At 40.4% G+C, this 24022-nt stretch overlaps 2 protein-coding genes across 3 annotated transcripts in view; one reads left to right on the top strand and one right to left on the bottom strand.

The window, feature by feature from the left end:
- The window catches only part of BPHL (biphenyl hydrolase like), a 38689-nt gene extending 28824 nt beyond the window's left edge, over nt 1-9865 (top strand). For both annotated transcript variants that reach the window (XM_089682221.1, XM_089682220.1), the window contains exon 7: nt 7902-9865. In XM_089682221.1, the coding sequence (XP_089538347.1) occupies nt 7902-7995 (94 nt within the window). In that variant the 3' untranslated portion in view covers nt 7996-9865. The remainder of the gene's footprint in view (nt 1-7901) is intronic.
- Nucleotides 9866-15087: 5222 nt separating this feature from the next.
- On the bottom strand, nt 15088-23649 carry LOC149458366 (tubulin beta-2B chain). Its single transcript, XM_089682218.1, has 4 exons — nt 23463-23649; nt 20024-20132; nt 19768-19878; nt 15088-16431 (listed from the first exon to the last, which is right to left on the bottom strand). Exons 1-4 carry the CDS (start codon nt 23517-23519, stop codon nt 15371-15373), a joined length of 1338 nt encoding a protein of 445 aa, XP_089538344.1. The 5' UTR covers nt 23520-23649; the 3' UTR covers nt 15088-15370.
- Between the last annotated feature and the right edge of the window lie 373 nt (nt 23650-24022).

The raw sequence follows: 24022 nt of genomic DNA, 5'->3' as shown, positions 1-24022 counted from the left end.
TTTTTTTTTTTCTCACTAGAAATGTGCTTTCAGGAAATGAATGATTTAGGGGGTCTTTTACAAACTCTCAAAGCTGTAAGGGAAAAATAAAAAATGGAAAAATTGCAAAAATGGTCTTGCCACTGGAGTTTAAAAGTGGAGTGGAGGGCCTGACAGTGAAAGCAACTTATTTATATTACAATGTAATATTTTTTATCCCTGCTAAAGTAAAAAATTTAAAACCACATAGGTATTGCATGTGCACCCTGTTAAGTGTATTTCACAGATTAAAAGAGAAGTAGGGCTTTTTGTTCCCCTCCCATTTATACTTACCTAGCTGTCTCCTGTCTGCTCTAAATGTGAGAACTCAGCGATCACATGACTGCTGATCACTGAGTATGTGATCACTGAGTTCTCTCAGCTGCTCTGTGCAGAGAGGGGTGATTCTTAGTCACCGCTGTCTACTTTGCCCCCCCAGCACTCAGTGGAATGCTGGGCTGTGGAGGGGGCTGCTGTCTCAGGCTCTCAGCGCTTCACTGAGAGGCTGAGCCAGGTGCCACTCCAGACACTGAGGTGGATCCCGACTGTAAAGTTGGGATCTTTTCCCAGCCTGGACCGGCTGAGTGACGTCAGCCAACAGTGGACTTCAGTCCACTGTCAGCTGAACATGGGTCACATGTGATCCACAGAAGTACAACTAAAAGAGCTTTGGCTGTACTTCTTGTTTTAAACATATGTAAAAGCAAAGTTATACTAATAATGCAGTCCTTCAAAGTAGAATACTGAAGAAGCTCTGTAACTAATGCTGATCTGATATGCCAATCACAGAAATCGTCTTCAATTAAAAGTGCACTCTTCTTAATGGATAGATGAATAGATAACTTTGCTGTATTTTGATGATAATGCAATCTCCTTTGTTTAGCATGCACTCTTCTCCTTATTGAGTCATTATTGAAAAAATAAAGTTCTTATTGTTTGTAAGTTACAATATGCTCCTTTTTCATGCAGCAATCATCCTCATCCTAGCGATCCAAGAAGAATAGCATAAAATACAGCAGGTAAAATAAGTATTGAACACATCACCATTTTTCTAGGTAAATATATTTCTAAAGGTGCTATTGACATGAAATTTCCACCACATGTCAGTAACAACCCATGCAATCCATACATACAAAGAAACCAAAACAAATAGGTTCAGAAGTTAAGTTATGTGTAATAAAATGGAATGACACAGGGAAAAAATATTGAACCGGATAACTGACATTTATTTAATACTTCGTACAATATCCTTTGTTGGTAATGAAAGCTTCAAGACGCTTCCTGTATGGAGAAACTAGTCACATGCATTGCTCAGGTGTGATTTTGACCTATTCTTCCACACAAATAGTCTTCAAATCTTGAAGGTTCTGTGGGCCTCTTCTATGAAATATGATCTTTAGTTCTTTCCATAGATATTCTATTGGATTCAAGTCAGGTGATTGGCTGGGCCATTCTAGCAGCTGTATTTTCTTTGAAACCAGTGGAGATTTTCTTGGGCTTTGTGTTTGGGGTCATTATCTTGCTGAAATGTCCTACTTTCATAGATGGCAGCAGATTTTTATTAAGAATGTCTTGGTACATTTTTTCGTTCATCCTTCCTTCAGTGATATGAAGTTTGCCAGTACCGTATGCTGAAAAACAGGCCCACGCCATAATGTTCCCACCTCCAAACTTCACTGTTGATATTGTGTTTTTGTGATGATGTGCAGTGCCATTTGACCTCCAAGCATGATGTGTATTATGCTATCGAAAGACTTTCACAGGCTTTTCTAAATGTTGTACAGCAAACGTCAAATGCTTTTTCTTCAGCAATGGAGTACTACGTGGTGACATGCATACAGGTCATGGTGGTTGTGTGCATTACTTATTGTTTTCTTTAAAACAATTGTACCTGTTAATTCCAGGTCTTTCTGAAGCTCTCCACAATGGTCCTTGGCTCTTGGACAACTATTCTGATAATTCTTCTCTCTGTCAGAAATCTTGCGAGGAGCACCTGGTCGTGGCTGGTTTATGGTGAAATGATATTCTTTCCACTTCCTGATTATGGCCCCAACAGTGCTCACTGGGACATTCAGAAGCTTAGAAATCCTTTTGTAGCCAATGCCATCAGTATGTTTTGCAACAGTAAGGTTGCGAAAGTCTTGAGAGAGTTCTTTGCTTTTACCCATCATGAGATGTTTCTTGTGTGACACCTTGGTAATGAGACACCTTTTTATAGGCCATCAGTTGAGACTGAATCAGCTGATATTAATTTGCACTGACAAGGGGTAGGATTGCTTTCTAATTACTGACAGATTTCAGCTGGTGTCTTGGCTTTCCATGCCTTTTTGCACCTCCCTTTTTCATTCCCTCCTAGATTGTAAGCTCCAAGGAGCAGGGCCCTCCTATCCCTCTTGTATTGAACTGTATTGTTGCCGTATTGTCTTCCGTTATATTGTAAAGCGCTGAGCAAACTGTTGGCGCTATATAAATCCTGTATTATAATAATAATAATGTGTTCAATACTTTTTCCCTGTGTCATTACATTTTACTACACATAACTTAATTTCTGAACTTATTTGTTCTGGTTTCTTTGTGTGTATGGATTGTTACTGATATGTGAAAATTTTCCTTTCAATAGCACCTTTAGAAATATATTTACAGAGAAAAATGGTGATGTCTTCAATACCTTTTTCACCTGCTGAGGATAGAAGGAATGCTTTTCAAGTGAGAATCGATTTACTAGACTAAATACTATTGTGAAATAACATGTACAGTTGTGTTCAAAATAATAGTGTGTTGAAAAAAGTGAATAAAGCTCAAAATCCTTCTAATAGCTTTTATTTCCATACACACAAATGCATTGGGAACACTACACATTCTATTCCAAATCAAAACATGAAGAAAAATATATCAAATTTCTGTTGTTCCTCTAAAAGAAAAGTGAATATTAGACTGTTCAAAAAAAAAAATAGCAGTGTTTGTATTCTTCTTTACAAACTCAAACATTCAATATATAAACTGAAATATGTTTGAAGATTTTGCTTTCCTTTGAATCACTTAATTAATATTTAGTTGTATAAGCACTGTTTCTGAGAACTGCTGTACATCTGTGTTGCATGAAGTCAACCAAGTTCTGGCACCTGTGAACAGGTATTCCAGCCCAGGATGATTGGACTACATTCCACAGTTCTTCCCTATTTCTTGGTTTTGCCTTAGAAACTGCATTTTTGATGTCACCCCACAAGTTTTCTATTGGATTAAGATCCGGGGATTGGGCTGGCCACTCCATAACGTCAATCTTGTTGGTCTGGAACCAAGATGTTGCACGTTTACTGGTGTGTTTGGGGTCGTTGTCTTGTTGGAACACCTATTTCAAGGGCATTTCCTCTTCAGCATAAGGCAGCATGACCTCTTCAAGTATTCTGATGTATTCAAACTGATCCATGATCCCTGGTATGCGATAAATAGGCCCAACACTGTAGTATGAGAAACATCCCCATATCATGATGCTTGCGCAACCATGCTTCACTGTCTTCACAGTGTACTGTGGTTTGAATTCAGTGTTTGGAGGTCGTCTGACAAACTGTCTCCGGCCATTAGACCCAAAAAGAACAATCTTACTTTCATCAGTCCACAAAATGTTGCGCCATTTCTCTTTAGGCCAGTCAATGTGCTCTTTGGCAAATTGTAACCTCTTCAGCACGTCTTTTTTTTCAACAGTGGGACTTTGCGGGAGCTTCTTGCAGATAGCTTGGCTTCACATAGGCGTCTACTAATTGTAACAGTGCTCACAGGGAACTTTAGACCTTCTTTGATCTTCCTGGAGCTGATTGTTGGCTGAGTCCTTGCCATTTTGGCTATTCTTCTATCCATTCGAATGGTAGTTTTTCGCTTTCTTCTACGTCTTTCAGGTTTTGGTTGCCATTTTAAAGCATTTGCGATCATTGTAGCTGAGTCTGGAACGACCCATTTTTCTCAGAATTTCAGAGAGAAATGCACTGTAACCAGCATGTACAACATTTGCTGCCTTCCTTCCTTAACCTCCCTAGTGGTATGATTATTTCATATTTTTGGTGCTGAAAGCGGTACCATGATTTTGCATGGAAATATGTAGTTTTTTTATTGTAGGCTGTAATTTTTAGGAATAACTCACTGAAATCTGTCTGAACAAGATTCTAAATCATACATTTAATTCAATAATATAATCAAACCAAAAACACTGAAATTTGAAATAGAGCGCCAAGTTCGCACATCACTGAGCAAAGTCGCAGAATCATTTTCAGTGTCTGATGACAAATTTCTCCACGAATCATTATCACTCAATTCTGCAAGTGGTTCTGATTTACTATCGCTGTTCTATAGCTGATCTAAACCCGCTTTTGACCTAAAGGGACGCTTTTTGGACGCCATGGACTTTTCTACGTTTCCAGGCAGAAAGAACAATCAAAATGCAGACAGGGGACAGGACAAAGCACTAGGGACAAAATGTATGTGAAATGGGTTGAAACAGCAATGTTTTACTATGTAGAATCGTTTTGAAAAAAATGACATTTTTTTTAAATTTTCAAATTTCCCGCCGCTGCCCGTACGTCCCGACGTCACAGGGACCGGAATACAGGAGCCGGATGCCGGCATCAGACGGAGGAGATGGCTGGGGACGCTGCAGGGGACATCGCGGGAGCGAAGGACAAGGTAAGTGCAGGAGGGATCCCGGAGCAACGCTGCTGTGTAATCCCGAGTGTAGCTCGGGGTTACCGCTTTTGGTACTGAAAGTTTACCCAAGCTACACTCAGGAACACCGCCATGGAGGTTAAGTCCTGTAAGTTGCAAGGTGGGACCTCCATGGATCGGACATGGAGAATTTGAAAGCCCGAGTGTAGCTCGGGGTTACCGCTTTTGGTATAGAAATTTTACCCCGAGCTACACTCGGGAATACCGTTAGGGAGGTTAAATAAGGGCAATAATTGCCACCTGTTTTTCAAAGAATGAATGACCTCACTAATAGAACTCCACACTGCTATTATTTTGAACATGCCCCTTTCAATTAGTGATTCAATTACACAGAATCAGCAGCATGCATGTCATGACTGTTGGGTCTGTTAGATTTCTATTACTCTACTACACCTGCTAGTAAATTATTTGCCATGTAGAAATACCAAAAACAGTGATTGATCAGGTTAGTGATGTCTGACTGCTATTATTTTGAACACAACTGTATATTGCACGTTTTGTATTGAATATTAGGTAAAAAAAAAGTGTTGCTAAGCTTTGTTTGTAATGGTTGCGTGCAATAAGTACATTGAAGCTGTATGAGACAGCCATCTTGTCATATATTTTTTTTTTTCATGAGCCAAGTGCTCTTACCTCCTCCCTCCTCCTGCAAACTATGGAGTTTATGGAACTTTTAACACACTATGGAACTTTTAACACACTTCAAAAGACCTGTTATCTCAATTTAGGGATAGCAGGCACCAGCACACATGCCTTTGTCAGAGCTGTGAACTGCTAATTGAGTCTGGCATGATGCCTGTTTCTACGGACCATAGAAAACTCTACAAATTAACACTTCCCTCTCACTTTATTGTAAAACAATGACAAAATACACTTCTGTCAAACATGATGTGTAGGGTAGTTAAAGCTCTAGGAATGCATAGCATGCCATAAAACGTGTACCCAGAAAGTACCAGTTGTGGATAACCTCTATGAGACCTCTGCCCAATTCACAACTTAACAAAATCCGCACACAATTCATAAAATCCAACAGGACCAAAACACATTAAAGTGCTACTAAACCCAGAACCCTGCATTCACTATATCTGGTCTCCCACAGTACACAGAACATGGAAGTGCAATTATTTTAATATATATAAACTGCTAATTACCTTTTATCATCAGCAGTTAGAGCAGTTTTGTGACTTCAGCAGAGCACTGGTTAAAGCTTGTAGGAGGAGTTTTCTTTCTGCTCTAGGAGGATGCAAAACCCCTGACCTCTGTCTGGACAGTGCTGATCATATGCACTCTCCGAAGAAAAAAAAACCTCTCTAGCAATACACACTAAACTGAGCATGAGCATGTGGCTCCGGGTTCAGTCTGTCTTAGGTGGACATTTGAACAAGAGGAGGGGCAGAGAAAACAGGATCACACGGCTTTTTTACACCGTGCAGAGGATTAACCCCTTAGGTTCCACAGTGAGTATAACAAGCATGCTTTACTGCATATACAGACTGATTTTACTGTTGTGGGTTTAGCAACACTTTTTAATATTGCGTATATGTTTCACTGGTGAATATCATAAAGAACAAATCAAGGTCATACATGACTAAGCTAGCACATACGAAAGGAAAGATACCAATCTCTTATCTCCTGGATAACCGACCCATCCACAGTGCTCTGTGTTTGTTATCCCTGGACACGAAATATAATGCTGAACAATAATCTACCAGTTTCCACAATGCAACTGGTACATAGTGGAAGATCTTAATATTAGTATAAAACTCTGTGTAAAGGGAGGGCCCGATACAGTCAGAAACCTGGTAACCTCCCAGTCACCAATCCTTAAACTGGGTATTTGGTCAGATGGCCTCTGTCAACACCCCCTTTGATGTCAGATAAAAAAAGACCAAAGAACACTTAACCGGACTTGAGAAAGCCACTGCAATGTTTTTGCTTGGACAATTAGACTTTGCTAAAACCAAGGACTTTTTCTGTTAGTTTATGGTTTTTCAATTTTTTTTGTAACACCTTTTTTTCTGTAATGTTTTATTTGCACCATTTTTTACTTTTTTCATTATTAATCCCTATTTGGAAAAGTGTTTAAATTGTCTCTAAGGGGTCAATTCACTATGAGATAAATACCACGTTCATTTCTGAGTTAAAATAACTTGTGCAGTGTTTATTTCAAAAGTCGTCAGTTCACTAAAAACCATGCATTATTTACCGAATGCATTAAATATTTGTTTTGCGATATTTAGCACTTACTTTTTTGCGTTATTTTTGGTGTTTGTTTTTTCACTATTTTTTTTTTTTGCAGACTAATATTGCACCAGAATGCAAACCGCAATATTGTGAAACTATGAAAACATTGTAGTGCACTTTAATTCACAACATGATCTCTCTCTAATCAAATGTTAGTTTTTTTCATTCCTGAGCTCAGAGGAGAACATTTCCACATTGATACATTGTATACTTTTCACTTTCTGGCCAGGGCAGAGTTCCTCTAATTGTTACTTTGTACATTTCTAAAATACCACCAGCAAACACCTGGTGATAAAAAATGAATGTATGTGGGTTTTTTTTATCTCACTATATTAACAAATGTGCAGTATTTACATCACATTCGATATTTTATTTTAATTGACTCCCTTATCTTATGCAATAATTTATGCAAATGAGTCATGTGACCTTCATATCGCATGCGGTAACCTTTAGTGAATTGACCCCTAAAGCTTTTAATGCAAACTAAAAGAATCGCTGTCTCTTGAAGAGTGCTACTGTATATGATGAATCTCTGAACATACCTGTCTTTGGTGACAGTGCATGTTGCAGATGTTAACTTTTCATAATTGTTCTTGCTAAAATTGTGAAGGTTTAATAGGCCCAAAATTATCTGCTGGCAGTTTGGAGCTTAGAATGAATTGCTTAGGTAACTTGACACATTGACAATCGCTCTTATGCTGCTGACATCTAGATTGTGATCCCGCAAGCTGGAAAATCTTTTTGTGTAGGGTGCAGCTGAGAAGTGGCATTGTTACGTAATTGACAGCATGGTGTGACATTGGCTGATCCTCTTGTCATGAGTTGGTGAGAAGGGCAGGGGTCGGTCACCGCGTTCATCACACTGTTGGTATCCTATCTACTAAAAGTTAAGTATTACTAAAAAATAATTCTTTTATATATTTCAGGTTACATCTGATGCCAAAAGGCAAACATAATCTTCACCTGAGATATGCTGAAGAATTTAACAGTTTAGTTGAACAATTCCTGCTCTCATCATAATATTTTCGGAAGGACAGGTTTTCCATGAACAATGATTCCATATTTATGATGAACTTAATTTGTAATTTAACACGATGATCCACAAATTGATGTAATTCAAGACAAGAAAAAAATCAAGTTGTTTCAATAGTCCTCAAAATATCTCTGCCTCCATAAGGGTGTATATGCATAGTCTTTTCTAAGACTTTAAGGCATACCTGTGTTTTTTTTTTTTTTCTTAATTCAAGGTAAAGCATCAGGTTTACTTTAATCACCATCCACGGTAGCAATATACACTATATTGCCAAAAGTATTGGGATACCCCTCAAAATCATTGGATTCAGGTGTTCCAATTACCTCCATGGCCACAGATGTATAAAAGCAAGCACCTAGGCTTGAAGACTGCTTCTTCTGACATTTGTGAAAGAATGGGTCGCTCTCATAAGCTCTAATTCATGCGTGGTACCGTGATAAGTTGCCACCTGTGCATCCGTGAAATCTTGCTACTAAATATTCCACGGTCAACTTATAGTGGTATTGTAACAAAATGGAAGCAACTGGGAACAACAGCAACTCAGCCACGAAGTGACAGGCCACGTAAAATGAAAGAGCGTGGTCAGTGCATGCTGAAGTGCATGGTGCGCAGAAGTCGCCAACTCCCTGCAGAGTCAATAGCTAAAGACTTCCAAACTTTTTGTGGCCTTCAGATTATCACAACAGTTCATAGAGCTCTTCATTGAATGGGTTTCCATGGCCAAGCAGCTGCATCCAAGCCTTACACCACCAACTGCAATGCAAAGTGTCGGATGCAGTGGTGTAAAGCACGCCACCACTGGACTCTAGAACAATGGAGGTGTGTTCTTTGGAGTGACAAATCACCCTTCTCTGTCTGGCAATCCGATGGACGTGTCTGGATTTGGCAGTTGCCAGGAAAACGGTATTTGCATGACTGCATTGTGCCAAGTGTAAAGTTTGGTGGAGGGGGAATTATGGTGTGGGGTTGTTTTTCAAGGGTTGGGCTTTGGCTCGTTAGTTCCAGTGAAAGGAACTCTTAAGGCATCGGCATACCAAGACATTTTGGACAATTTTATGCTCCCAACTTTGTGGGAACAGTTTGGGGATGGCCCCTTCCTGTTCCAACATGATTGCACACCAGTGCATAAAGCAGAAGACATAGATGAGCAAGTTTGGGGTGGAGGAACTTGACTGGCCTGCACAGAGTCCTGACCTCAACCCAATAGAACACCTTTGGGATGAATTAGAGCGGAGACTGCGAGCCAGGCCTTCTCGTCCGACATTCGTGCCTGGCCTCACAAATGCACTTGTGGAAGAATGGTCAAACATTTCCATAGACACACTCCTAAACCTTGTGGACAGCCTTCCCAGAAGAGTTGAAGCTGTTATAGGTGCAAAGGGCGGGCCAACTCAATATTGAACTCTACGGACTAAGACTGGGATGCCATTAAAATTCATGTGCGTGTAAAGGTAGGCATCCCAATACTTTTGGCAATATAGTGTACTTTCACACCCTCTGTTTCACCTGCTGTTGTGTGTAGTGCTGACAGCCAAAGAAAACACAGGGTATCTATTAGGTGGAATTAAACTCTGTGATACTTAGCTTCATTTCAGTCTTGTGATGTTTGGGATCTCCTTTTGTCCGCTCTATTGGTCGGAAATCTTCATCCATCTTGATTGGGAGGCCAGGCTTGTGATACCAAGCTCCATTCCAGCAACGTGAGGTCTGTAAGCTCTTTTTGTCTACTCTATTGGTTATACATCTTCATCCATCTTGAGTGTCTAGCCTTGCACTTTCTGCAAGTAGTAGCACAGCATGTTTTTTTTTTAATCACCTGTCATAATGGGCTTAAATAAAACTAAAATTAGCCATGTACAGTACAATAACAGCAGATATTTACTACTATAAGGGGTTAATTTATACTGTGAAAATATCTGTATATCTTATAATATATATATATATATATATATATATTCAGAAGTACAACTCCTGGCAAAAAAGTATGGAATCACCACTCTTGGAAAATGTTCATTCAATAGTTTAATTGTGTAGAAAAAAAACTAATCAGTCATGCCTCAAAATTATTTTAATTTAGCATTCCATCCTTCTGGCTTTAAGAAACACTTAAAAAAAAATTAAACAGAAAACTATTCAGTTGCAACTGTTTTTGCAAATCAAGCAGACGAAAAAAATATGGAATCACTCAATTCTGAGGAAAATATTATTGAATCATGAAAAAAAAACCACTACATTACACCACGATTACTTTGTTGCACCACCTCTGGCTTTTATAACAGCTTGAGTTCTCTGAGGCATGGATTTAACTATCGACAAACAGTAGTCTTCATCAATCCAGCTCCAACTTTCTCTTAGTGCAGTTGCCAGATCAGCTTTGCAGATTGGAGCTTTGTCATGGACCATTTTCTTTTATTTCCACCATAGATTTTCAATTGGATTGAGGCCCAGACTTTTTGCAGGCCATGCCTTTCACATTATATGTCTTTCCTGAAGGAAAGTTTTCACAGCTTTTGCCCTATGACAAGATGCATTATCATCCTGAAAGCAATCTGGTCTAGCTGCCACATCTTTTATCAAACATTACAGGCTGAATCTTTTGGCAAATTGGGACTTGTTCTTTGGGAAAAAAGTTTTGACAGGCTTGGTACAACACTTAAGAACTTCTCATCATGTCTGGGTTGTCTGCTGTGGAGGAGGAGAGGGAAATTCAAGATTAGTTTTATCAGGAATGTGGTTTTCAGGACTCCTCCATGACAGCCCAGTAGTGCATCCTTGTAAGTAGGTAAAATTCAAACCAATAAGGATATAAAGGTGAAAGGGGCCTTTTAAGCCAGTCATACATGGATCGAAATTTGGCCAGTTCAGCAGAGACCTGCTGAGATTCGATCCATGAATGGGCAGGCTGGTACAACCGGCGATCTTCACACATGTGAGGTATCACCACGAACATCAGATCATGGGCAGTAATTCTAGCACTGGACCTCCTCTGTAAATATACAGTGTTAACCTGTAAGGGCTTTTAAAGCGTCACATATGGATAGTAAAATTTATGTTGTTTGCCTCCTTTGCACGGGTGTGCCCAATTTTAAAGCATTACATGTTTGGTATCTATTTACTTGGTGAAACATCATATTTTATATTTTACCAAAAAATTGGGTTATGTATTGTGGGTTTTTTTAATTATAATTCAAAAAAGTGTATTTTTAACAAAAAAATTGCGTTTGAAAATCCGCAGCGCAAATACTGTGTAACATAAATTAATTGCAATACCTACCAATTTATTCTCTAGGACCTCTGCTTTGAAAAATATATTTTTGGGGGTTCTGAGTAATTTTGTAGCAAAAAAAAAAGATTGTTACATGTGAACAAAAATTGCCAGAAAAGCCTGCTTCTTAAGTGGTTAAAATTAGGACAGAAAACTGCACAGCAGGTATTGTGGCATTTTTAAAAGTATGATTGATTGCTTCAAACTGGAGTTAAGATTTAAACTGCACTTCTACAACCCTTTTCATCGCTTCCCAATTTTTACAGCTGCCAGTGTAAGAATGGATCCTTTTGATGTTTTAAATTTATCAAGAGTTTACCATCCTTTATAGCTTGACTCACAATTTCACAGTAGATTTATGTTAAATTGCCTTGTGGATTGTGGTATGTATGAATACTTCTGAAGTATGTCTGCTTTATAAATCTAGCAAGAGAAAGTTCTATGCATGTGGTTCAATTGAGCCCCCTGGCACAGAGAACCCAACAGGAAGCTTCCAGATATATATTCAATGGGCACTTTATTATGTACACCTGTACACCTGTTCAATTGCTTGTTAACACAAATTTCTAATCAGCCAATCACATGGCATTAACTCAATACATGTAGACATGGTGAAGACAACTTGCTGAAGTTCAAACTGAGCTTCAGAATGGAGAAGAAAGGGGATTAGTGACTTTGGACATGGAATGGTTGTCGATGCCATACAGGCTGGTCTGGTCTGAGTATTTCAAAAATTGCTGATCTGGGATTTTCACACACATCCATCTCTATCACCTTGTTGAATCTTTGCCACAAAGAATTAAGGCAGTTCTGAAGGCAAAAGGGGGTCCAGCCCGGTACTATCAAGGGGCTGGTGAGTGTATGTGGATGCTTTCTGTGTGCTTGTGTTTTCGGTTGAATGCTACTTACCATAGTCTTGTGGAATTTACTGAGCAGTTCAAAGTCAGTGCCAAGCAGGAGGCCAAAGGACAATTCCTGTTCCCTTCATTTCAGTGTAGATTCCTAGCACTCCATGCACTGCCTAGTATACTCTGGGTATGAGTTCAGTGAGCCCTACTAGCAAATCTCCTTTCTCTTTGCATTGAATAGGGCAAGGGCACATATTACATTGTAAACAAGTGTTAACTACTACCTACATGTTGAATAAATGTACACATAACGTGCACTAATTGTCACTATTATAAACATCCCTACCTCAGCACATATAATGTACAATGAAGCTGGTATCTGTCTTCTGAAATAATCAGACAGTAATAAAGTTCCATTTATATTTTTTTTAAACAGGAAAAACTGCCATTGGCATGTCAGAACTGTCATTAATTGCTTTGGTCAATTGTCACACCTCCAGCTAATGACATATTATCTGAATGTCACAGATAAGGACATGTATTGCCTGTAGTAAGTGCATGTAATGTGTCTTGTGACACTGTGTCCTTTTATACGTACCTGCAAATGTGCTTGAGCATAATCATGTTAACGTGAAACCTTGCCTTGCAAAACAACTCATTCATTTTAAAATATAAATTAAAGGCAAAACATTTGTGTATAGATACAGTATATAACATTATAATATTTTTTTCTCTTTTTAAGTGATCAGATAACCTCTGTTCTCAGCAGCATAAGGGGCTTGGAGAGGTGGGGTGGAGAAACAGCAATATACTGGCTTCCCTGTGACTGGCTATGCAGGGGTGGGGGGGAATTGTCAGCACAGGTCTTGACCATTGGAGGACAGGCAGACTGTTCTCCCAGTACAGCCAGAAAACTGACCTGAGATGGATGTGCTTCTATGCCTAGCATGGGTAGCCTGAAATAGAAAAGCAGAGGGACTAGCAGGATCACGAGGTATTTCACACAAAGGAAGAAATACAAAGAGAACATTGTACTTTGTAACCACTTGCCCTCCACCATATAGCACAGCAGAGAGATATAAAGCAGCCTGCCTCCCAAGTAAAACAGTACACATAGTAAAACAGCACACAGTTAACCCTTTGATCATCCCACATGTTAACCCCTTTCTGCCCAGTGTCAGTACTCTTTATTAGCACTGATCACTGTATTAGTGTCACTGGGGATTTCAGCGGCAGTTAAGTCAGTTTCCAGTGTCAGAATGCCCGACACATTCCCGCTATAAGTTGCTGATCGCCGCCATTACTAGAATAAAACAAATAGAATTCCAGTATATAAACCGCCATTTGTAGACACTATAACTTTCACGTAAACCAATTCATATACACTTATTGGGATTTATTTTAGCAAAGACGTAGCAGAATACATTTGACCTAAATTTATAAAGAAATTAGATTTTTTTTTTTGGACGTTTTATAGCAAAAAGTCAAAAATATATATTTTTTGCAAAATTGTCAGTCTTTTTTTTGTTTATAGCACAAAAAATAAAAAAACGCAGAGGTGACCAATTACCACCGAAAGAAATCTCTAGTTGTGGTTAAAAAATTACATAAATTTCATTTATGTACAGTGTTGCATGACTGCACAATTGTCAAAGTAACGCAACACCATATCGCACAAAATGGCCTGGTTAGGGGGTAAATCCTCTAGAGGGCAAGTGGTTAACATAGTACAACAGACAAATATTAGGAATAAGAAATGTTAGTGTAACATGTTCTTTAAAAGTGTGTTTAAGAAATTAGCCATTAAGAAACCTTTTGTTGAAAGTGTAGATGTCTCATTTTAGCTTGCATCCAAACCTGGGCAGAGCGTATTATTGGTGATGTTGAAGCATTCTCAGACATTTTACAAGCTTTGTGCAAGCGTTTTGGCATGTGTATCAAGCTTCGGGAATTTGTTTTCAGGGCTGGGAAGGGGAAGGAGAACAGTTTTAGAGGAGGAAAGAGGTTCCTCATGCACAAAAAAAGTATTTTGCAAGCTTACAGGCTGCAATTAAGGATTCTGGGGCCAAAAACACCTGAATACGCTGAATAGGGACTATTAGAAAGAATGGGATTCTGCGTGTTGAATGTAGTCAGGCTTACAAGTTGAAAAAAAGCTCAAGTTTGAATGAAGGCTTTACTTACTAGGGACCGCAGACCAACCTGTGAAACTTATTTGAAAACGCTCATGATAGAAAGTGCTTTAATATCAGGATTTCAATTTCCATCTTTCATTAACTGCAAAGTTGAATTCCAGGCAAACTGCTAAATATACTGATGAAATATATATAAATAAGAGATCTATCAATAACACTTACAGATCTCTTGCACACCCCCACCATGTAACTGTACGGTGAAATGAGATACAGCATGATCATGAATACATGCTTGCTGTCACTATGCTCTATCCTCCTGTCAGTTTGCTCCTTGTACTTCAACATACCTGACTGGACCCTTGTGCTGCTTCTCCCAGTCTGAGCGCTGCCATACAAGGACTGCAAAAGGCTGATAAATTCAGGTACTTAAGGTGCTTAAATTAAAAAAAAAAATAGATTTGGAATGTATTAATACAGAGCTGAATTAATTTTCTCTAGAGTTCAGCTTTAACTTCACCTCAGTCTTTCCAAAAATAGACAGAACCATGTCGACTTTCTCTAAACTCTGCCCCTTTTCTGACCCTACAACTGTAACCATTCCAAAAATTTTAGGTGGAATGAGACATGTATTTATATGTTCCTAATCACCCGATTTGCAGAATTCTGGCTCAAATAAACTATGTGTAAACCAAAGCTATTGGCTTTGCAAATCAGCATTGTACATGTCTGTGAAATGTATTATATTGATTTTTTTATAGTTAAATTATTAGTAAACCCAGGGAATATAATAAACACTTATAGCAGCAACTAGACAAATAAAACCAGGCAACACAGAGCAGACAGATTCTTTTTATGTTCCCATCAGTGCACAACAATATCTAAGAGCGCTCAAAATCACTTCTACATCCTTCTAAACATAGTTTCGGCTTTCTTATGAATTAGAAGAGTCTAGAAGAACAATTGTTATTTTTTGACATTGTTAAAGGTAAAAAAAAACTGATCCCAACATTTTCATCATAGGAAATAGGCATGCTTGGACAAAAATGGGGGTAGACAGACTGGCGATCTCAAAAACTCTGCCGGTATTTTCTAAAAAGATAAGAACTTGTTTTCATCAGGCTTCATCCTCTCCTTCTTCCTCTTCAAATTCTCCTTGTTCATCAGCTGTGGCATCTTGGTACTGTTGGTACTCGGACACCAGGTCATTCATGTTGCTTTCAGCTTCAGTGAATTCCATTTCATCCATTCCTTCACCAGTGTACCAATGCAAGAAGGCTTTGCGGCGGAACATAGCTGTGAACTGCTCGGAAATTCTCTTGAACAGCTCTTGAATGGCAGTGCTGTTGCCAATAAATGTGGCAGACATTTTGAGGCCTCGCGGTGGAATGTCACAAACTGCGGTCTTCACATTGTTGGGAATCCATTCAACAAAGTAGCTACTGTTTTTATTTTGGACATTAAGCATCTGCTCATCAACCTCCTTCATGGACATTCTTCCACGGAAAATAGCGGCCACGGTGAGGTAGCGTCCAAGCCGGGGATCACAGGCTGCCATCATGTTCTTGGAATCGAACATTTGTTGGGTTAGTTCTGGCACTGTCAGGGCACGGTATTGCTGACTGCCACGGCTAGTTAATGGAGCAAATCCGGGCATAAAAAAGTGCAGTCGTGGGAAAGGCACCATGTTAACAGCCAGTTTTCGTAAATCTGCATTCAGCTGGCCTGGGAAACGAAGGCAGGTTGTTACCCCACTCATTGTAGCAGATACCAGATGATTGAGGTCACCGTAGGTTGGTGTTGTTAGTTTTAAAGTGCGGAAGCAGATATCATAGAGGGCTTCATTGTCTATGCAATAGGTTTCATCTGTGTTTTCCACCAATTGGTGTACAGAGAGAGTGGCATTATATGGTTCAACTACAGTGTCTGAAACTTTGGGTGAAGGCATCACGCTAAAGGTATTCATGATTCTGTCAGGGTACTCTTCCCTAATTTTGCTGATAAGTAGTGTACCCATGCCAGAGCCAGTCCCACCACCCAGGGAGTGGGTCAGCTGAAAACCCTGTAGGCAGTCGCAGCTTTCAGCCTCTTTCCTCACCACATCTAGAACAGAATCCACCAACTCAGCACCTTCTGTGTAATGACCTTTGGCCCAGTTGTTTCCAGCACCACTCTGTCCTGGGAAGAAAATATTCAATGTTATGTGTCAAGTCCGTTGGTTCACAAAGTAATTTTTGTACCTAAGGATTTGAAAAGTCAGTTTGAAAATCAAATGCCAGAATTTAACATGCAGTAGATATGCATTAATTATACATAGGCAGGGATTTTCTTCAACATGATTGAATAACTGAAGTGAATCTTCACACATTTTATTGTGTGAACATTCTCACACCCCTTATTAAATCAGCCTCTTTGATTTTGAGTTTCTCCACTTCTGGGTCTCTGCCCAATTTAATAAAATAATTTGCAATACCTGGAATTCAACTTTAGTTACATTGATCCAGCTTGGATCAATGTAAGCATGCATATGCGATTCCTGGCACCCTACTACAGTGATTGCTGCTAGCTTCTGGGTCCCATACCGAGGGCTGCACTGCTGCTTACTGAACACAAGGGGTCACATGCTCAGCAATCACAACCCTGACTCTCCACCTAGTCCAGTCAGAGAACTCTTTGTATTCATTGAGAAAATGCAAAGTGTTCCCTGAATGGCACCTGTGGTGAGCAATCAATCTTCTGTGTTCAGAATGCTGCAGGGCAGCCACTTGGCACAAGACCTAGAAGCTAGTGAAGATCACTAGAGCAGTGTAGCCTACTACAGTGATTTCCAGCGTCCAGAGGGATCCCACAGGTGTGCTATATGCATAATTACATTGGTCCAAGCTGGACCAGTGTAAGTATGTAAAAATGCCATACCCAGAATTCTTTAAAGTTCATGTTGCCATTCTTGGGTAATGGGTGGAAAAAGAAAAATGTAACCCAAATTAGTGTCTGAATTTTCTGTAACATTTTACAGAGCTTGCAGAGAAGGCCCTACACTCATTTCACTGACAACCAATGCCAGGGCATTTCTTCCTCCCATTGACCGCTGATAGTCATTTTTTTTAACTTCCACTCACCACCAGGACATTGTTTTTCTAATTACACTGATCACCGACTCGGGGCAATTTTTGTTTTTGCCTAATTTTGTGGCTTTTTTTTTTCTACCGCTAACCACTTGGCCATACTTCTCTTGTGGGTAACAGGAGTGCACTCCAGATCCTGGAAGGATCTCTACCATATTGTCGGGATCCACCCAGATGCCTGATTAGCAGCTGGCTCAGCCTTTCAGTGTGCGGCTGAGAGCTAGATCCAGCTATTCCTGCTCCTCCCTAGCCCAGCTTTCACTAAGCACTAGAGGAGCAAAGCAGAGAGCAGTGACTGAGTCGCTGATCTGTGCTCAGAGCTGACCGAGAGTGATCAGCAGTCATGTAATAGCTCAGTTCCCAGGCTTCGAATTGGCAGGGGACAGCTGCAGCATCAGACCACTGCTGCAATATGGAAGCGAGTATGTATGTTTTTATTTGTATCCACCCCAAACCTCTCCTTAAAACAAATATTTTTTTTTGTATATCTGTTACAATGTTTTTTATCTGGGGATTTTGCCAGTAACAGCAGTCCCTGGTGCAGGATGACAATGTTAAGCTGCTGCTTCACTATTAGTAGCAGAGCTTGCCATGCATGCTTCTACAGCTGGCCATTGTGCCACCCAGTTCTGTGCATGCCTCATGCAGGCCAAATATGGTAGCCCAAAGGCCAGCTGAAACAGGCTGACAACGCTGCTGCTAATTAGGAGGCAGGGGCTTAGCTTTGCCAGCTTGCATCAGGGAGTGTTGTTACTGGCAGAATCATCAAATAAGAAACCTTGCAACAGATTAACAAAAAGTGAATTTAAAGGAAAAATATGGCCAAAGTTCTTTTGGCTCTACTTTTCGTGTGGGTCACAGGCGTGCACTTAGTTCTGCACTCCTGTGACCCGTTTTCAGATGACTGCGAGCTAAAGCATGCCGTCGGCTGACGTCACTCAGGCGGTTCAACCTCAGGAAACATCCCAAGTTTACAGTCAGGATCCACCCAGATGCCTGGACCAGCAGATAGCTTAGCCTCTCAGTGAGTCGCTTGCAGCCTGAGCTAGTTTCTCCCTCCCCCTCTACAGACCAGCACTCTAGTGAGCACTGGAGGGGCAGAGCAGAGAGCCGGTCATTGACAGTCCCCAGCTCTCTGCTCACTGAAGAGGAAAAGGGGAGCGATCAGTGGTGTTTGATCGATAACTTCTCAGTCTAAAATCAGTCTCAGTCGAAAATCAGTCAGTACTACTGACCCACATTCAGCCTGTGTGTACAGTTCCTTATATGACAAAAGTCAACCTTTCAGCAGCCTTCTGTTGAACAAGCTTGCTGGAAAACCAGCAGCCAATCGGCATCCGATCAGCACTCTCAAATCTGCTGTGAACGCTGACTGGTGTGTTATGGCGGGGGTAGGCAGCTCCCTTGTCAGAACCAGGGGCGGACTGACAACTCATGGGGCCCCGGGCAATAGGGGATCATGGGGCCCCTGTGTCCTTGCCCAAACTCAAAAAAGCCTATGAAAAAAGGTACCAGGGGCATCTCATGGGGCCCCCTACTGACCCCAGGGGATCATGGGGCCCCTGTCCTTGCCCAAACTTAAAAAAGCCTATGAAAAAGGTACCAGGGGCATCTCATGGGGCCCCCTACTGACCCCAGGGGATCATGGGGCCCCTGTCCTTGCCAAAACTCAAAAAAGCCTATGAAAAAGGTACCAGGGGCATCTCATGGTGCCCCCTACTGACTCCAGGCCCTCAGCAGTGCCCGAGTTTCCAAATGGTCAGTCCGCCCCTGGTCAGAACACAATAGCTCAGCGGGGAGATTGTTGTACTAAAATCGCATCATTAGTACATTGATCTCCTGGTGAGCTTCTCAATTTTTTTTTGTCCAGCCTGAAAAAAATGTACCATGTGTACCAAGCTTTAAAGCCGGCGGGGGACAGATGCTGCTTGGATCGATGCTGCATCCACCTACTGTAGGTGAGTATGATTATTTTTGTTTTTTTTCCCCAAACTTTTCTTTTAATAAAACTGTATACAGTGAAGCATGATGCCAAACATACAGATGGGTTTACATACACTCTAAAAGGCTATATGAATAATGTCATAAATGAATTTCAAAGTTTCTATATGTCATACAGCCACTTTCATAAAGAGGAATGAGTGATGATGTTTTAGGCTGACCAAGAAGTAGGATTAAACAATTACATTTATGATTTTTTTTTTTGTTTTTAATGAATGCTAACTGAACAAATATGTTGGGCAGATTATCTGAATGTATTTGGAACTATAAATAAAAATCCAGTATTGGCGTATGATCTTTACATGATCCTTTTGTTTATTAATGAAGTTGGTTCCCACATAACCGGTTTGAGAACATGTGTTGAATTTGCTTACTGTTAAATACCTACCGAATACAAAGTTGTCAGGTCTAAATATCTGTCCAAATGGTCCTGATCTTACAGAGTCCATTGTTCCGGGTTCCAAATCCACAAGGATTGCGCGTGGTACGTATTTATTTCCTGAATGAAGGAAATATAATTATATTACTAATGTAACAAAACTATCCTAACATTTTGCAGGCACATGCTGCCTAATAATATCAAACATAATTGTATCTCTCTATTACTTGCTAATCATCAATATAAATGAGAGAATGAAGATTACCAGTGGCTTCATTGTAATATACATTGATTCTTTCCAGTTGCAGGTCACTGTCACCATGGTAACTGCCGGTGGGATCAATACCATGTTCATCACTGATAACTTCCCAGAACTAAAAAAAAAAATAGTAATTTTACTATAAAATTTGCAGCTCTAAAAATGAATGTAGAAATAAGAGTGTATATATTATGTGGATTATAATATAATATAAAACATTTAATTGGTAAACTGCAGACAAAAGTTCTCAAACGATCAGGAAAATAATATGTATTATGTTAGCTGATTTATTTTTTTTTTTTTGGAGAAATAGCCAATGCACGCATAATTGAAATGGAAAAAAAAAAAATTAAATATGTAAAAGCAAATAATAGAAATGGTGTATATTTTTTTTAAATAAGAACAAATAAATGAATGATTTAATTTGTAAATATGGCTCTGCGTTCACCACACCCAAAGTAGTTGTGTGCAGCTAGCAGAGCCACCTAGCTGCACATAGTACATATACTATGCATCTTAGAAATTGATGTACACTGCACAGATTTTTCTCGGATCTTTTACCATCAGCTATTTTTATATACATTTCAGATACATCAGTTATTAATTTTACCATTCAACATTTAAAGTAAATTTTAGTCTACGTTTTGATCATCTAAAAATCACTTTCAGAGCAAAAAGCCACATAACAGTATTAGGCTACTTAGCAGCCACAATTCATGAATTCGGTTGGCAAGACGACTTTGTGTGAAAAGACTCATTTCCATGCCTTGCACAAAAGGCGATCCATGGAAGCACACAAAGACCTGACACACCTCCCCCATAGCAAGTGATGACGGTGGCTGGCAAAGGGGGACCCCACCCAGCGTCTCGCCGCCCCCAATCCCCCATTACAACCCTAATGTCTGAATATTGGGTTTTCATCCAATACTTAAAGTCATAGAAAATCTACAGATCAGACTGCATTTATCAATAATATTTTACAATACAAAACCAGACAGAAAATTGACAGAGCCATCCATCTTGAAAAATCATAAACATAAAACATGATCTATAAATATAATATAAAGTATAATGTTTTACAGGCTATGCATTAAATATAGAATCACCCAATAAAGTAGCCATTCAATGAGACCTATTCTGCAAGACATTTACCCTCTTAAGCTGGCCATACACTATTAGAATTACAAATGAACATTTGTACGAAAATTTTCTGTACATTCGATGACTTGACTCGTGTTGTTAGAAAATACTTCATTTCATTTGCGCTTAAAAATCCATTTTGGATTGAATGGACTTTTCTGAATGAAACTACATTCGCTGTTAGAAATGTGTAAACAATTTTCCATCCTGCCCTTTCAAATTTTCTTGTCAGTGGAAAATGAACGTCGATTTGACCCCACCAACGACAAATCAAAGGAATGTTCTTAGAATTAATATTTTCCCAACATAAATAGTTTATAACTAGTTAATGGCCAGCTTGTAGGCAAGCTTACTACAGAAATAGTCTGGATGAATATGACCACCTACTACAAGCAAGTAGGTTATTTTGTAGGGGTGTCATCTTGTTCCCTTTACACCCCAACACAACCAGCTCCAGAATCGGCTTCACTGGTCCAGTATGGAGAGCAAACGGGATCTGTGTGATCAGGGCTGCATTAGAGAGCCATTTATTGTAATCCAATTTATTAGATGTACAGTGCCCAGTATGTATTAAATACAAGGGATCAGTGTGATCATTAGAATCAGATAGTCGTGTCATATAATCCAATGTATCAGAGATGAAGGGGAACCCTATTGTATACAGTGCCCAGTATGTATTAAATACAGGGGATCAATGTGATCAGGGGTTCATAGAGAGCCATATATTGTAATCCAATGTATCAGAGATGAAGGGGGAAGCCTATGGTACACAGGGAGATCAGTGTGATCATTAGAATCAGTCATGTCATGCAATCCAATGTATCAGAGATGAAGGGGGAAGCCTATGGTACACAGGGAGATCAGTGTGATCATTAGAATCAGACAGTCATGTCATGCAATCCAATGTATCAGAGATGAAGGGGGAAGCCTATGGTACACAGGGAGATCAGTGTGATCATTAGAATCAGACAGTCATGTCATGCAATCCAATGTATCAGGAATGAAAAGGGAAGCCTATTGTATACAGTGCCCAGTATGTATTCTATACAGAGATAGGTGTGATCAGGGGTTCATTAAAATCAGAGAGCCATATATTGTAATCCTGTGTATCAGAGATAAAGGGTTGAGCCTATTGTACATAGTGCCCACCCAGTATGTATTTTTTAAGGGGATTGGTCTGATCATTAGAATCAATCAGACATGTCATGTAATCCAGTATATCAGAGATGAAGGGGAGAGCCTACAGTATACAGTGCCCAGTATCTATTATATACAGGGGATTAGTGTGATCAGGTCAGGGGTTCATAGAGAGCCATATCAGAGATGAAGGGGAGAGCCTACAGTATACAGTGCTCAGTATATATTATATATAGGGAGATCAGTGTGATCATTAGAATCAGACATGTCATGTAATCCAATGTATCAGGGATGAATGGGGGAACCTACAGTATACAGTACTCAGCAGGGGCGGACTGACCATTTGGGAACTCGGGCACTTCCCGAGGGCCCGAGGTCAGTAAGGGGCACCATGAGATGCCCCTGGTACCTTTCATAGGCTTTTTTTGGGTGTGGTTTGAGTCTTGTCGAGGACACAGGGGCACCATGATCCCCTATTGCCCGGAGGCCCCATGAGTTGTCAGTCCACCCCTGGTACTCAGTATATATTACATACAGGGGATCAGTGTGATCGTTTAAATCAGTCATGTCTGTATCAGAGATGGAGGGGGGAAGCCTACAGTATGCAGTGCCCACTATATATTACATACAGGGGATCAGTGTGATCGTTAGAATCAGACATGTATTCCAATGTATCAGAGATGGAGGGGGAGCCTAATGTACATAGGGAGGAGTAGATTGTTCTTAGTACATGGCACTCAGGAGTTCCCCCTGCATTCTACAAGGAAACAACCCTTTCTGAATACAATGAATCATTGATGGGAGATCGGCTGTGTGTAGAACGAATCAATGATGGGAGATCGGCTGTGTGTAGAACGAATCATTGATGGGAGATCGGCTGTGTGTAGAACGAATCATTGATGAGAGATCGGCTGTGTGTAGAACGAATCATTGATGGGAGATCGGCTGTGTGTAGAAGGAATCATTGATGGGAGATCGGCTGTGTGTAGAACGAATCATTGATGACAGATCGGCTGTGTGTAGAACGAATCATTGATCAGAGATCGGCTGTGTGTAGAACGAATCATTGATGGCAGACAGATGTTCCTGTCATGGCGAGCTATGAGGGCGGAGGACACGTGTGGATGTTATAGGAGATGACAGGTCGTGCCCATTCACAGTCTATTACCTTGGCCCCGATCTGGTTGCCACACTGGCCAGCCTGGATGTGTACGATCTCCCTCATGGTTGTAGTGTGTGTGGGTGTCGGTAGTATAGGGAAGATCGGACGATGTGATGATGGATCCCTCTCCCCTGATCCTCTCCTGTGCACTGCTGTGATGGTGTCTGGCTGCCGGCTCCCCCCTCCCCAGACTTCCATATATATATGGGGGGTGCTCAGCCCTCCCTCCCTCTGCAACTCTCTTAGGATCAGCCAGCCTCAGCCCATTCACTGACACTCTGCTGGATGATGTAATGGGGATGAGGCAAGGGGAGGGGCTGGAGCTGGGTTGGAGCCAATGAGAGATGATTAAAAGGGTGGTATGGGGGTCTGCATTGTCTTCCCATCATAGGGCAGAGGGGATGTAGAGTAAGGGGGGGATCATAGCACAAGGAATGGGGGGGGGATTATGCAAGGATGACCACTGATTCCATTTAAAGACAACCACCCCCAACCTTCTGCCTTCATCATCAGGGATCATCTAACAGCAGGAGGTTGCAAGTTGCTGCTGAAAAAAGAGCAGCCAA

Source organism: Staurois parvus, unplaced genomic scaffold (genome assembly GCF_062004578.1).
Source record: "Staurois parvus isolate SC_StPar_1 unplaced genomic scaffold, SC_StPar_1.0 ptg000287l, whole genome shotgun sequence".
In the NCBI taxonomy this organism is placed as follows: domain Eukaryota; kingdom Metazoa; phylum Chordata; class Amphibia; order Anura; family Ranidae; genus Staurois; species Staurois parvus.
This window is presented reverse-complemented; position numbering and strand designations above follow the sequence as displayed.